The sequence below is a fragment of the Hibiscus syriacus genome, unplaced genomic scaffold (assembly GCF_006381635.1).
Source record: "Hibiscus syriacus cultivar Baekdansim isolate YM2019G1 unplaced genomic scaffold, ASM638163v2 tig00113719_pilon, whole genome shotgun sequence".
NCBI classification, from domain to species: domain Eukaryota; kingdom Viridiplantae; phylum Streptophyta; class Magnoliopsida; order Malvales; family Malvaceae; genus Hibiscus; species Hibiscus syriacus.
Window position 1 is genome coordinate 1,185,563 of NW_024063467.1, and position 16,534 is coordinate 1,202,096.

The window sequence follows — 16,534 nt, forward strand, 5'->3', positions numbered from 1 at the left end:
ATCTGATTTCTGCACGGTCCTTGTCTGCTGCCCATCTCTCTGATTTTGTTGCTCCGCTTCAGTCACATTCGACAGTAGAAAATCCACCCGATTCGCCTTATTTTCTAGTTTTTTCAAAGGTTTTGCGATCTCCTTTTCCTCTATCTCGGACTGACGACGATTCTTAGTCTGGCGAGCTGAGGTTTCAGCCCGTTTCTCTGTTACTTCATCGCGTTTCTTGGACGTTTGAATGCAGAGGCTTACGAACTGTTTTAATTTGAACGAAAAAACCAGAGAAGTATTTTGCTAGGGAAGTTTATGCCTCCGTACGTGAAAACCCAGAGCCAGCAACAGCGTTCTGGAAATATATTAACTCCTGAACAGTGACATAATTTTTCACATGAAGATTTCCGGTGAACGGAAGTGGGTATTCACAGTAAAGTACTTGGGTTTTTGTCACGAGCTTCCGGCGAGCACAGTGGAACGGTTGAAACGAACTCAGAAGACTGCTGGAGGAAAAAAACGGCGTCAAAAGGAGGTCGGAGTGTGACGGCAGACGGTGGTCGGCGGACGACAAGCGACGGACGGTGGACGGCTAACGACGGATGACGGTGGTGAAGGCTGTTTAAACGTCACTCATATTCTCCATCTCCCTCTGCCCCTGGAAATTTGAAATTTGAAATCGCCTGCGTTGTAACTGAATTATTAAACTAAGTTATTTTTCACCTGGTGCGTAATGGTGTTAGAAGATTTAGTATAAATTCACGAGTTTAATAAAAACTTATGAGTGCTCTATGACCCATAAATGTTATAGAAAACCAATGGGAGTTTGTATATCTGGATGCTCCTTGAAAGATCTAACGTTGAGAAGATAGGAAAAAGATAATCAAAGATTGTTAATTTTGCGGTAGCTGAATATTCAGATCATTTTCATTTGATCAGCAGAAAGGGTTCTGATGTCATGTAAATCTAAATTTTACTACTATTTTAATGAATTGGGAGGAAGGTATTGTTTAAAAAAGGCGGATAAGTTAAGATCGTTTGAGCATGCGTTTTTGTAAAACACTAATCAATATGGGAGCTCTACACCATATGTAAATTCTAGCTGGAAGGTAGGGTAGTTATATGTAATATGTCCATAAAACAGAATTTAGTTAAATATATAAATGTATTGTCATTTTCTCTGAAGGAAACCACAACAGAGTAATATTATAGTATTTGTATTCACACATTGAATGAAATGTGCTGCTTTACTTTTCATGGAGACACATACTGTATAAAAAGCATTAGCTATTTGATTGCATCAGGGTAATGTCATGCTTGTTAGTCTTTCAATCTTTCTTGCATTGCTGGTCTGTGGTCAGCATTAATGCCGCTGGTTTATTGCTTGAGTTCATTTTTATAGTGCATTGCATTTTGTCAGCTATTGTTTGCATTTAATTTTTTGTGTGTACAGGAATCATAAAGAAAACTAGAACCGTAATGGAATGCCTACACCGTTTTTTGCAGAGAATGCATTGACAAATCAATGCGACTGGGGTATGTTATAAGTGGATTTGCTGCTAAGTTGCCTCTGGGTTAATTTTGTAAATGTCGGAAATTCTTAATTCTGATTGTAGGAACAACGAGTGTCCTGCTTGTCGTATGCATTGTGCTAGTCGACGTTCTTTAAGAGATGATCCAAACTATGATGCCTCAATTGCAGCTCTATATCCAGATATGATAAGTATGAAGAAGAGGTATTAGTGCTTTCCTTTCTCTCATTTTTATTTATTCATGGTGGTATTATAAAATTTCTTACATCATAATCTGGCTAATCAAAGCTGGTTTTCTGCATTTGGCCTCAGGAATGCTTTTCATGAAGAAGAACAAACTCGCAATAAGCAGGTCATATATATATATGTATATACCATAGTTCTTGTTACTGCATGCATTTATTCTCTCTACTTGCTCATTGTTAAGGTCATCATCTTATTTTCTAGATTGACAGATATTGTGAATTGTGGTGATTTGTGTTCATTGCCTGGCTAAAACCATGCAGCCTGACACTTTTCATGGTTACATGTATCAGCTGCATTCATTCAATTGTATTAGGTGTATATTCAAGTGTCATTTCTGCAATTTGTCTTCAGATAATATCATGAATAGCTTCCTTTACCTATATGTGGTATATGTACTGTTTCCAGTCTAGTTCTGGAACTTAATACTGTTAAATGTTGTGGCTGTAATAAAGTAATATGATGGCTTTTTACATTTTTTGTACGTGTTTTTATAGATATTTAAATTAACACCCTCTGGTACTTTAATATATGGAATTTTAACTTGGTAATAGAACGTGCGACCTGTCAACATCTCTGATTTAAAATGGAAATGAACTTTATAAAGTAAAAATATCACAGTGAAAGAAAATGTATGTTACAGTGCCATTTATAACATTATCCTTTTTTCTTGTCGACTTTGGTGCAATGAATAACCAAAATTGAAGAACTCTATTTCTCATGTCATAGATGTAAGGTAAAAGAACTTGTCCTAAATGTTGACCTGGCTAGAAAGGACATGATTTCGGTACCCTTTTTTTCCCTATCCAGTTCTCTGTTCTAAGAATATCGTTAGGCTATGTTGTTTAAGACATTGACACATTTTTTTTGTTCTTACCAATGGTGGTTTCTATATTTTGTACAGATTCAAGCATCAATTGCTCAAATTTTTCAGAGACAATCAGAGGCACTCGTTAAGCGACGTAGTCTTGGTAAAGAGAGCAGCACAGGTGGCTTTATGACTAGATCACAACGCCATCATCGAAGTAGTCATCCTCGTAGACGAAGGAACTCTCGAGGAGCTGAGCATCAAGGATCTGAAGACAATGAGGATGAAAATGATGATAATGGAGGCAAAGATTCATCATCTGCTGAAGAGCGCTGTACTGAAGTGAGGCAGAGAAGGCGCAAAAGACGGACTGGAATCCGGATGTCCCTGCCTTCTTCATCTGTGGTAAATTCAGATGGTGGATATGTTGAAAATGATACAGAATTGTTTAAAGACAGCAAAGGAATTTCTCCTGGGCTTGTTTGGAACCCTGATATGCTTGCTTGGGGAAGAGGTGGTGCTCGGAGTCACAATCGACACGTGCTCGCTTAAACAGATTGGTAGAGTATCTTAGGAGCTTGGAGGAAAATGATGATGAGGTACGATAGGATGGTACTAGTATAATATGGTTTCTAATCGGTCTATCAATGATATTAAGCTCCCATTATTAACATAGCTTTCCAGTGGTTCTTATCTAATTTACTGGTTCCACTTCAGTAATACCGTAGGATTTCTCTCCCACCTCACAGCTCCCTTTTTCTTTTGTTTTTTCCCTTTTATTTCCCCATTGTGTATTTAGGTCCTCATTTTTATGTAAGTAAAGCCTATTCTTTGCATGCAGTTGGATGTTCATCTCAAGCTTTTTTCAGTGGATTAACACTGTACATCAAGTTTGCAGCAGCCATACCTTTGTTGTCGGCCCGGTCTGTCAGTTAAGCAGCTATACGAAGTGAGATTTCTTTCCCACCAGCTTAAACATAGAATGTCACTTTCTAAAGCTGAAGTTGGATTCTAGGAAAACGACGAATTTGATGAACCTTGACATTTCGTTGAATGGTTTAATACGTAGGGTTCAGTTGCTTTACCGATACGATTATGTTTTGGGGTTGACCTAAAATTCCGATGCATGAACTCATTGATTTTAATTTCTGACTTCTCCTATGCAGGATGAATTCATGTGGTTCTGCCTTGTCTAGCATCGTCCCCCACCTTTATAAAATCAATATTTTTAACTTCTGTTCGCTTTGAAGACAAACTTCGTAGTGATTGTCGTGTGCAGTACATTGCTCTTCAGACACCATTGCGAGCTGAAGAAGTAGAAATATTAATGGTAAAAGGACCGTACCATACTGATTACAACTGCGCCAACCTATCGGACAATGCACTGCAAGTCTTGGAAGGTCGAGAAACTTTGGCAGGGCTTAAGGTCAAGTACAGTTCCAGAATAAATAACTTGGTGAGTACATTTCTTGGTATTTGACATCTCTATTTGCCTCATAGCTTATCCTTCCAGGTCATGCCAACATGCGGTAATCCCGAATTAAGCATTCAGTCATGTTTTTGTTTCAGATTCTAGCATATCGTCAGAGGCAAATTAGCTAAAGCAAATTAGCATCTGCAACGTCGAGAACGAAGGTTCTACAAGACAAGTGCTTGTTGACCGCTGAAATCTGATAATCTAAATTTAAGTTTTGTACGTAAATACACGGATTGGGAAGTTGTCTGGTGGTTCGATGAAGCCATTGTTTGCGTCGGCCTCTACGTGATGCAAAATCTAGGACATTTGAGTTGGGATCTTCGAGGATGGTCGCAAGAACTGGTGTTCCGCTTTTGCTTGTGTAGGACTGGATGGAAAATCGAAGATAGGGAAAACTAGAAAAGTGGAAAGGTGTTATGACATATATCATCAATCTTTTTGATCCTCAAAAATTCATATATTTTCTTTTCTTTATATTTGTGTAAGATTCACCCGAGTTCCCGGTAAAGTATGCAAATGATGTTTGACTATAAGATGATTTTTTTAAGTCTCTCAACTATTAAAAGTTATAAAATGATCACCGACTATTCATTTTGTTCTGAACTCATCTTTTTTATTAAAAACATTTATAGTTATATAAGTCAGACGTTAATATGATAACTGAGATATGAAAACCGTTTAAAATTTTGAGATCATATTTTATCACATCACAAAAAGCAAATTAAAATTCAACTTAAAATATCAGTTTTTTAACAAAAGATGGCGAATTTAGAATATAATGAATAGTTGTGTGATCATTTTATAACTTTTAATAATCGAATGACTCAACAAAACAACACTCTTACTCAAAGTATCATTTTATAATTTTAAATAGTTGTATGATTATTCTAAAACAATATCATCGTTAAATTTGAATTTGTTACTCTGAAAAAACGGAGCGAAAAAATTATAGGGTAAATTACAAGTTTAATACCTAAATTATTAATTTTAATCCGTATTAATATTTATTCAATTTCTTTTAAAATCATACCTAAAGTTTAGTGTTTATTTTATTTTAGTATTCCACCGTTAAAGGCTTTAGCTTTTATTTCATTTTAATACTTCCGTTCAAAATTTAATGTTAAGTTCTTAAAAAAAAGAAATTCTAGGTAATAAAACGAACCAAAATCGATAGCTTAATTACTAAATGTGTTCAGTTTTTAGCGGTGGGGTACTAAAATGAAATGAAAATTAAACATTAGGTATTGTTTTGAAAAAAATGAAAGTTTAGATACTAAAAACAGACCAAAACTGATAATCTAGGTATTAAATGTGTAGTTTACCCAAAATTGTAATACTCGAAATTTCAACACTAATTTTTTTTTTAATCTAAACCAATAACTATTAATAAAATGCTAAAATGAATTAAATGAAAATTATAAATATTTTAAAGGAACATGTCAAAATGTAAATAATGCATTTAGGCTTGAATACCTCAATTGTCCTTGCAGTTCCTGGAATAGCTCGAAGACGATCTGGATTGCGACTGAAAGAAATCAAAAGGAGTTCCCGATGACCCCAATGACCTCGAAGAGTTTGGCGAATCCGATAGAAGGGTTCAGAAACCAGACTTCGGCTCTTTGGTTGAGTAGTTGACAAGGCAGAAACTTCTTTCTCAAGCAATCTCGGTTGCGGCTCGATATTGCCTAGACTTAGAATCGACCCTCCCGTTCGTTCGGCTTGCTGAAGTGTGTTGATTTTACTCGGTCTGTAGTGTACCGGAAGTATTTCAGGGCTAGATCCGGACCCATTCCGGCTGCAACTAATTGAATAGAACAAAGAAAAAGCAAGTGCAAGGCGAAAGTGAAACTTACAAGCATAGTTATCCAATAGGCGGTTGTCGACACAATCGTAACATAATCGTGTACGTCCCCGAAGCAGGACTTGTGCTGAAAATCCAATTGATTACATAGAAAGCAACAAGATTCCCCCATACGGCAAGATGTTGCAATATGTGAAGGAACTGCAAACAAATTCAAATTCAGCAAGTCAGGATTTTGAATCTATTATTCAGTTGTAGGGGAGGTTTGGGAAAACCATTTTAAAAAATTTGATTAGGAGTTATTTATCACGGGTCAAGATGCACGTTCCAGGCCCGTGGTGTGCAGCCGTGACATTATGATTAATACTCCCCTTAATAGTAGAGGTGAACAATATGGTCTCGACTCAAAAAACTGATTTTTTACTCGACTCGATTCGAATACTCACCCATACTTTACAGCACTATGGGACAACACTATTTTTGCACTGTTCTTAAGCAAGGATAAAATTATATCGCATGCCGTTTTTCTAATACTCCATTAGTGGCCTAAGGGACCTTGTGGGAAGATAAAATAAGGAAAAGAAACAGAAAAGTAACATATTTACTGCATTCTAATTTAAAAGGAAGCATACTTTGTCTCCAATGCCACAACAAAAGCCTCAGCCATATACATCCCGAGAGTGCTACCATAGAAAGTTCTTCCATTTCACTCTTCTCGTAGGCATAAGCATGCATGGTATCAAAAACAACAACAACTGCCTGCAAATAGCCACAAAATTAATTGATCATTACAGTTTTCATATTTGTTTCAAGTACTTCAAAGCACTATCGGTAGAGATGCTTTGATAAAGAACAGCACTCACGTGGAACAAAGATCGACCAACCATCCAGCAATGTACTTGTATTCAGAAGCCTGTGACAATCCCGAATCAGCAGATGACCATTAACCAGCAGTCTACGTAGTTGTATGCTAAAGGGAAAGGTGAGAAATACCTTCCCGCTTGGCAGTAAAATAAAATTTGTGGATGCTGCATAACTGTTCCTTCACTAAGATCTTTGTCAAGGACACTAACCAGAACAGGAACACTAGTAAAAAAACTTATAAGCCATCAAGCTAAGAGATTGAAAAGACTAGTTCCAGAAACTCCGAAATAAAGAGAAACTGTTGTGTTCTGGTGTCAGCAGGAAAGAAATGATAAGCAAGTCTAAGTGGGAATTAAGTTGGGTAAAAATCAACAAAGAAAGGAACGTCATACTAGGAACTCAAAAATTTGGATGAAACATATACCAGTGACTTATAGAAGGAATACTGGGACAGAAATGTGCGATTGTAGGAATAACGACCATGAACGAGTATCAGTCTTTTGAGAACCTGAACTCTGCAACCAAGAGAGGTATTTAGGAAAAGAAACCGATGAAAGGTAATCACTTCACAAGGAAGATAAAAAAAAAGAACACCTAAAATGCCACTGCTAAGCACATTTTATACAAAGTAGGACACTTCAAAACAGTTAAATAGTACATTATTACCAGTAGTAGTTCATAAGATCTATGATCTATCTTATCCTCAAAAATGTTATATTTTCCCTAGGGGTCGTAAAAACAAATCTTCCTTTATATTCATTATATAACCACAACTAATTGCCTGAATAGCATACAGGTTGAGAATTTTCAAGATTAGTCTAGATTCATTACAACTTTCATCATAATTTAATAACAGGCACAAAAAGAAAAGAAAAGTAATACGTAACCAGTCCTGAAGCTTTTCAAATAATTAAAGGTTACTTACTTCCAATACTATAATCAGCTGCCCTTGCAGCCTGAAGCCCTTCTCTTCCACTAATGCCAACACCGATATCAGCTTGTTGTATCATTCTCACATCATTTCCACCATCCCCAATAGCCAATGTTCTATAATCACATGATCTCAAGAGTTCGACAAGCTGCAAAAAGTATCATTTAATTTACATCAGCAGTCATCATTTCCATATAAAAAAAGGCAATAACTAATAAATAATCTTTATAAATACTGTCATGAAAAACAACTAAAATATTCAGCAATATTAGTGAGGATAAGATTAAGTCAAGAAAAAAGTGAAAAAGAGTCTAATACTGTAAAAATTTCAATAGATTATAAGAGAATTACAGAACTACAGTACATGATATGTACTTATAACAAAACAAGGGAGGTCAGAGCATAACATTAGAAGCTGGTCCAGCTAAAATATGTTAGGGCAATGATAACTCTCACTTCATAATGAAGTTGATAGAACTTAAAAAAAAGGAAAAAAAAGAAAAAAAACTACCAAAATGATGTATTAGACGCTAAAGTTTCATTGTTCTCTTTTTTCTTTTCTTTTTTTCAAAATTTACATTTATGTTAGTAATTGGAACTCCCAAGTATGTATCAGGCCAAGCCATGCCGTGTTCACTCAATATTTCTTCTAAGAAGCAAGAATATCAGAAGGAATAATTTCCTTGCTGCTTCATAGTAGTGCCAGCGAATCCATTCTGCATAGAGAGAGACCCAACAGTTCTTTCCTATTCTCCTCTCCATTTTGAGCAGAAAGGTATTTATTATCCGTACATAAATGTTGGTAAAAGGCATATCCAGCCATAGTGACAATATTATTGTAAAGACTTGACGAGCATAATATTTATTCTTCCCTCGTTGATGCTCCTGGATGTTCTTATCAGTAGATGCAGCAAAACACAAGCAATCTGTGATGTATACCTTTTCAACTTCACTAATTAGCTTGTGCATCAGTTATAAAGCCATGAATGTTACTGCATGAAAGAAATGTCAAGGTAAGGATCAAATTGCTGACTATTATGGGTCAGATTTAAGCTTCCTCTTCAATTTTAGGAATTTTATTTATATATTTCTACTACGATTCCTGTAAAAAGTGGAAACACTTATTGTATGAAGGGTCATCAATCATTTTAAAATTTTAGACATTAACTTTTTATTTCAGAATATCCTAGCACAATTGTGGAGGTTAACATGACCCTAATGAAAAATTGTTAGAAATAGAAATTAAAAAAGTGAGCACGATGAATATGACTATGAGTGAGAACAGACAGAGAAAGTTCTGTAGTTATAACTTAATTTCAATATGAAAATCCAAAATATATTTAAAATTAATAAAAAAAATCAACACCTGTGCCTTTTGGGATGGTGTGACACGACAGCATATAGCAGTCCTTGACAAAATAGCTATTCTGTAAAGGCTTCCTATATGCTCAAGTGCAATTTCAAGAGCCCATCCATCAACAACAAATGCCACATCCTGCAATGATTGGAAAGAAAATAGGGAAAAGGCAAACCTTTTGAGTTAAACATAGACAGATAAACTAACCAAATAGTTCATCCAAAGAGTATATATATATATATATATATATATATATATATGATAAGAAATAGGCAAGAGTATAATAAAATAATTAAACCCTAACAAGTAATAGAAGGAATAAAGGTTTTTTACTGTTTAGGGTACCATTCGTACAACCTACTATTGTAAGGTAGCATGATTTCAGTTAAATACTAAACCGAGAATGTGAGGAAGAAAATATCATTATCCTCAGACTAGTCACTATACATAAGTCAACAATCCTCTGTTTCCTTTTTCATAGAAAAATACTTAGTTTCTGGTTTATGCATATGTGAGTGAATAAATGAATTTTGTGAGCCTCAAACATATTGTCTGATTCTAGTGACAATAACTTTTGTAGCCCTTCAACAATTTGGTGTGCATAGCAGAAGCGCTGAGCTTTGTCTTATAATGATCCGATTAAGTTAACAAGGACCTTAAGTTTTCTCAAGGCAGTGGGTTTTTTTAGTATCTGTATGTCAGGTGGCCCTCTATTTTTTTTTTCCAGAATCACAATTCAGTTTATAACCAGAAAATTTCTCTTTAATCAAGTCAACAATTTACTCTTAAGAAATTTAAATAGTACAATTAACTGCAATTATGAGATTGCAAACGCACAAGAATAGCAGCCAGAAAGAAAAATACATGAGACAGAGCCCTTCACATAAATTTACAAAGATGGAGCAAGGATTTTACCTTTGGTTCAGAATCATTTGATGGAGTATTTAAACAAGTCTAGAAGCCATTAATCAATAACAATCAAGAAGAATCAATAGAGAAACAAGTGAGAAAGCATCAAACATCAAGTTTGTGCAATTCAAGCCAAATTTCCTTTCAATATTCATTTTTGCTTTCAAGAACACTATTTGTGCCCATTTGTAATCATTTTTGAGTGTGGAGAACAAACCAAAACCCTAAACCCTAAACCCTAAAAAAGCATAATGACCTTGTAACAAACCAAAACCTAAATTATTGCCCCCATCAATTCCATTAGCTTATTCATTTATCTGGCTTGAAACATCAAAAATGTTAATCAAGGATAACAACATTTTAAAGCATGTTTAGTAACATAAAAGAAAAGGCCGTTCAGTATAGTATCAACTGCAACAATTTCAGGCTTTAAAATTTTGAAGATAAGGATAAACACTGATTTTTTTATGCTCTTTAAAGTTTTCCCCAAACACAATTTCTATTTTTGATCTGAATTAGAACAATGTTTGTAGGTATGTGGAGATGCAAGGATGAAAGCCTGAATAAATGTAGTTGTCCAATCCATCCAAGCAACAAATCATTCAAGTAGCATAGTTTCAAACTTTTAGGAAACAAGAAAAGTAGTCCTTCTCATTGACCTAGATATTTGAAACAACAACATAAACAGAAAGACGTGCTATTGATGCAAAGAATTGAAATTTATGTAAATGTTTTTAACCTACCTGGGGAAATAAAATTGCATGACAGTGCAATCTGTATGGCAGTATTCTGCTTGTCTCCGGTCAGCATCCAAAAATTTATTCCTGCTTTCCTGAGTGTCTCAATTGTTTCAGGTACAACCATCCTAAATAATTAATAAATAAAACAAAGGAACAAATGTTAAATCCAAAAATATATTCCATGGAAATAACGTGTATTTGACTTAAATATAGATGCCAAAAGTTCTCTACACAAAAGTTGGATTTAATAGCTCAACTTCACCTGTAGACGATCCTCTATCGCAGTAACTCCAAGAACCTCAAAATCATGTTCCAATCTTTGACAAACCTCAGCAATCCTCCACTGCAGAATGTTGTGACCAGAGAAACTGAGTCACTCATCATCGAACTTGACCAAAAGTGCGCAAAAGTAAGCATAAAGAAACAAACGGAAAACAAGAAAAATCATTGGATAGTACTTCACCTCTCTATCACTAATGTGCTATTAGCCTCTTTTAACATCAAAGACCACTCTTGATACTCATCTGCTGTCAGTTCACGCCAAGCTAAGCATAAAGTACGAAGCCCCAATTTAGCATATTGTTCTACCGCTTCAATAAATGTTCTTGTTTGTTGCCCTGAAAAAAGTAATGATTTTACCATAAATGTACAAAGTAATGCCCGAACAGCATCAAGATCCATCATGAAGAGAGCCTGTGATAAAGACAGAAACAACAGAAGCCACCATAGGAAACCTTTTCAATTCTAGCTGCTAAAATTTCACAAGTACTTTTTTCTGATTAGAATGAGGTCCCAACAAAGATATTAAAGAACTTTAAGAAATAGTAAAAAGAGGGTGGCAAGCTCAGAACATGGGTTAAGTTGATACATTCCCATATTTTTTCTATAAAATATAAGTCCATGAATGACTAGGATGAGACTTGAAGTTGAAACTAATATATCAGGCAACATGGACTTACTACAAGATCCAAACCTCCAACTCCCCATCCTATAATCGATGCACATGGCCATTGTGCAAGGCAGGATAGCAACAATTATTAGTACCAGGGAACCGAAGATATTCATCAAAGAAAAAGGATGTCCTTGCAGATAGATGCAACAATCATTAAAATAATTAAATCATGCAGACATACAGGCATCAACAATCTTATCAAGAGAAAAACATGCAGCCACACTGACAACAAAGTCGACCATCAAATAAATAGAGATTGAATAAAAAATATAATATATGAGCAAAAGATTGAATAAAAACATTACCAGCACTAGCATAAGGAAGAATTGCTTCGTCAGCACCTTTTGACAAAAGTAAAATTTTCCCCTTCTGGCAATCTTTAACAACACCGACATTCTTTTCCCATCAGAAGTGAACTCCAAAGTCTCCAATACTTCATACTTAATTACTGAACTGTTGAACCTGATCTTTGTACAGTATTTTTAATACACAAAACCTCAATGATCATCCCAGGCCCAGCAATCAACTTCTTTACAGCAAAGAAAAGGTAATTTACCAAGAATATTTGCATTTTTATTGACATAAACCATATGCAATTGAGTAGCAACATTAACAAGAGCCTCTTCATCCTGAGATTGTGCTTTGTACAAGATGGCTCCAGTTTTGCTACAGATGATAAAAACAGGTTGGGATGATATGTATTAGTGAATGTATGCTATAGAATTTTGAAATTACGAACAAAGTTACGATACTGTTATGATCTATCTCTAAATTGCAGCTATTTTTTTTACCAAGATAGAAGATAGAATTACCTCTTTATAGGAATAACAGTATTACATATAGCCATAACTGTGAGAAACTGAACAGAACCAGGAGAGCCACCAGCAACAGCATTCACCAGCCTCGTATCTGTGCAACGGTGGCAAAATTAGTTAAAATCATAGTTTACAATGTTTACATGAAAATTGCCCTCATTATTTGAAAGCCAAAAGTAACACTAACTGATTCAAAGATCCTCCAAATGAATTTCAAACTATTTCTGGAAAAATAAGAAGCATAAAATATTAAGAATACTGAGCTCATTTATCTAAAGCATGCATGCTTCAAATCATTATGTTACTTCCAAGTATAATACTAAAACCATAAAGAATAGCTCATTAAAGATTACATTTGAATGATAAACCAGAATTTACATTATAAAGCGAGTAAAATGAAATTCAATTTTACATTATAAACCTCGTAATCTCAGTATCTTCCGTTTGCATTAATGTATGGGTCCAGGATGGACCTAGGCGGGGCTTATGGGAGTAGGAATGACAACAGTTGAGTTAGGGTAGGGTTTTTCATCAATTCGATTCGATTTGAAAATATATATTTTTATTTGAATTTAATCCGACTTTAAAACTTTATATCATACATTCGACCTAATTTAACTTAACTCGAAAATATATACCCGATTTTCACCCAGCTTGATTTTTTAGTGTATAAATCCGATATGATACGATCTGGTATAAATTAAGGATTTAATTAAAAAAATAATGAAAACTTTAATGAAATTATATTATTATCCTCTGTTCGGGTTGGGTCGGAATTTTTTCACCATCTACCTGAATCCGACCAGACCCGACTTCACACTTTAAAAAATCGACCCGACCTAAACCCAAATTTTTTTAAAAAATCTGACCCAATCGGGTTGGAACCCGTCAAATGCCGGTGAAATTGTCATCCCTAGATGCGAGTGGTTGACTCCCTTTAAAATTTAAAATTATTATATATTTTAAATTTTTTTACATATTTTTAAAATATTTATTTTTCGTCTCTTTATAAGTTTAAATTCACTTTTCACATAAATCTTAGGTCGGGTTAATGAGTATTTAGAATTCACAAAGGTAGAAATAAAATAAATAAATTTTCCTGGCAAAACCTTGGCTTTGGAACAAGTAATCGGTCCCACTGAAAATTCTCCACGTGTTTCAGGTCATCTCATGATACACGTTTTGGAATTATACTGTGAATCCCTTCATAAATAAAATCTTCTTGCTTTCTACTTTTAAATTCATAATTTAAATTTTATATGAATCGGTCCACAGGCTAAAATTCTTTATTTAAATCCAACTCAGATCGGACGAGTCACTTGACCATGAACAAGTCTAAATTTGCGGCCGAAAATTATATAATTTCTTAGGGTAAATTATACGTTTAATACCTAAACTATTAATTTTAATTCGTTTTAGTAATTAAACTTCTATTTGTTTCCAAAACTATGCCTAACATTTAATTTTTGTTTCATTTTAGTACCCACCGTTAAAAACTTAACGTGTTTAGTACCTAAATTATCAATTTTGGTCTATTTGAATACCTAAATTATCAATTTTGGTCCATTTGAATACCTAAATTATAAATATTCGTTCAAGCACAAAAATCGTTCCATTTAAGATTCTTAGTTCTAGAAAATATATATCTCTATTGCTAAACGGTGAGAAGATAATATTCCAAAATAATGAAATTAGGGTTACTTATAGTAGGAATTCTTTGTATATCAAATTAGATGGTATGCTCTCATCTTGCCATGTAGATATTAGGAGGTAGGAGGAAGGGGAGGTTTCTTGCATTTCATGAGAAGTGTAGGTGAAGAAATATAATTATGGCTTTATATATATATATATTATAATACAATTTTAGCTTTATGAATACTCCAAGGTGACATTGGACCTTAAACCTTTCTCTTTCTCTCTGGTGGTGAAATATAGCTCTACCAATTACTTCGATTGCCCCATCTCCACTCTATTCTCATTATTCAATACAGCCCCTTAAGTTTTAGCTTTCTTTAATGTTCAACCTAGCCATTTTAACAATCCCAAAATGCAGACTTTAGACAAAGGTTAAACACACAAAGACACAAAACCTACATTTATTGTCTTACAAGTTTCCTATATGCTGATACACAAGCAAAAACCTTAACTTCTGATCCAAGCAGCCCCCTCTTCTTTTGCTTTGAATGGAACCTACTATACAATAATACTCAAGTGAAAAGGAGAATTTTGTTAGCCCAACTAGATATTATTAAGGTTAATAACTGTTCAAATTTTTTTTAATCAATGGACAATAAACATTAAACACCGTCATGCAGACATTGTTACTCGAACCTGAGACCTCAAGAGAACAACACTCCCTTTTACCATACCAGCTTAATGGATTCGAGTTGATGGCATTTGAATGCAAAGTATTAGGTAAAAAGTGAAAAAGGAGAATTTAATTACCTTCTCAACCCTCAAGATAAACGGGGTTTGGGGGACCAGAGCTTTAGAGGAGACAAGAAACTTTTTCCTTTTAATTCCTCTCTCTCTCTCTCTCTCTCTCTCTCTCTCTCCTTCTCTCTTCCTTGGTATAGTATCGTTTATATTTTGGAGTAGCAGCGAAGGAAAGAAGAAAGGAAAAGCAAAGATCACCTCCATTGTGGAATGGAAAAAAGATAAGAGCAAAGGGAAATGACTTGGTGCAATGGTTGCAGTGATGTTCAAACAATCGACAGAAGCTCCCCTCCATCGTCTCATAAAACTGTGATTGCTCAAAGGCACAAAGATTGCCTCCTTAGGACATGCCCTTCTTGCGGTCATCAGATCAAATACCGCGACCAGGTTCATTGATCGACTTCACTATATATGAATCTCTTTGTTGCATTTACTTGTTGAATATTTCTGCAAAAACCTATATGAAAAGCTGTTATGTTATAGGGTGGAATCCATGATTTGCCTGGTTTACCAGCTGGAGTGAAGTTTGATCCAAGTGATCAAGAGCTTCTTGAACATTTGGAAGGGAAGGTGCGGTCTGATGCTCGTATGCTTCATCCTCTTATCGATGAATTTATCCCTTCCATTGAAGGAGAGAATGGGATTTGCTATACTCATCCGGAGAAGTTTCCAGGTGATCTGACACATACATGTTCGAAATAAATATATTTAATGGTTCATGTTAGAGTTCGAAATAGAAAACCGACCTTGAAAGTAATGTATGCGAAAACATTATGAAAATTCATTTGAAATGATGGAAATGATTAACCATTCTCCTTGCTTGAAGAAAACTGCCAACTAACCTAATGGCACCAAGCATTTTCCATAAGATACATGTCATGAAGAAAATCTTCCAACTAACCCTAGTAGCCTTTGCAAATCTAACCCTAATATTTCATCTTGGTTTGCATTATTTGTCAATGACGTTGACAAGAACCCGGTTCCATGTGTGTAGGAGTAAGCAAAGACGGCCTGGTTCGCCACTTCTTTCACCGGCCCTCCAAGGCGTACACGACCGGGACAAGGAAACGAAGAAAGGTCCACGCCGACACGGAAGGTGGCGAGACGCGGTGGCACAAAACCGGCAAGACGAGACCGGTTTTCATCACCGGAAGGGTCAAGGGGTACAAGAAGATTCTGGTGCTTTACACCAACTACGGCAAGCAAAGGAAACCGGAGAAAACAAACTGGGTGATGCACCAGTACCATCTGGGCAACAACGAAGAAGAGAAAGAAGGCGAGCTCGTCGTCTCGAAAGTCTTCTACCAAACGCAGCCTCGACAATGTGGTTCGATCAAGGACACCCTAAAGGCACAGGGTGGACACGAAGGTCCGCACCACCTCAAGAACAACAGCAACAATGGGCTCGTCGAGTTCTATAATCCTTTCACTGCCTTCAACCAAGGTGGCCAAAGCAGAGCCATCCCTAGCCAACTTCTTCCCCACTTTGCCGTCCATGATGGGCCTTTCATTCCTTGATAAATTACAAGGTAAATACTACACAATAAGCATTACTGGTGACATAATAATATATATATATATAATTGTCCAAAAAGATTGGAAAGAATAAGGAATGATTTTTATAGTAAGTTGAAGAGCAGAAGAAAACATTCTTCGCCATGCAAGAATATCAAGATTTCACCATAAT

At 35.4% G+C, this 16,534-nt stretch overlaps 1 protein-coding gene and 2 pseudogenes across 1 annotated transcript; 2 read left to right on the forward strand and 1 right to left on the reverse strand.

Moving 5' to 3' along the window:
- Nucleotides 1-379: 379 nt before the first annotated feature.
- LOC120186763 lies at nucleotides 380-4,167 on the forward strand (annotated as a pseudogene).
- Nucleotides 4,168-5,481: 1,314 nt separating this feature from the next.
- LOC120186764 lies at nucleotides 5,482-12,861 on the reverse strand (annotated as a pseudogene).
- Nucleotides 12,862-14,937: 2,076 nt separating this feature from the next.
- Nucleotides 14,938-16,534, forward strand: LOC120186632 (NAC domain-containing protein 73-like). Its single transcript, XM_039190511.1, has 3 exons — nucleotides 14,938-15,234; nucleotides 15,331-15,520; nucleotides 15,842-16,534. The coding sequence occupies exons 1-3, from the start codon at nucleotides 15,085-15,087 to the stop codon at nucleotides 16,363-16,365; spliced, it is 864 nt and encodes a 287-aa protein (XP_039046442.1). The 5' UTR covers nucleotides 14,938-15,084; the 3' UTR covers nucleotides 16,366-16,534.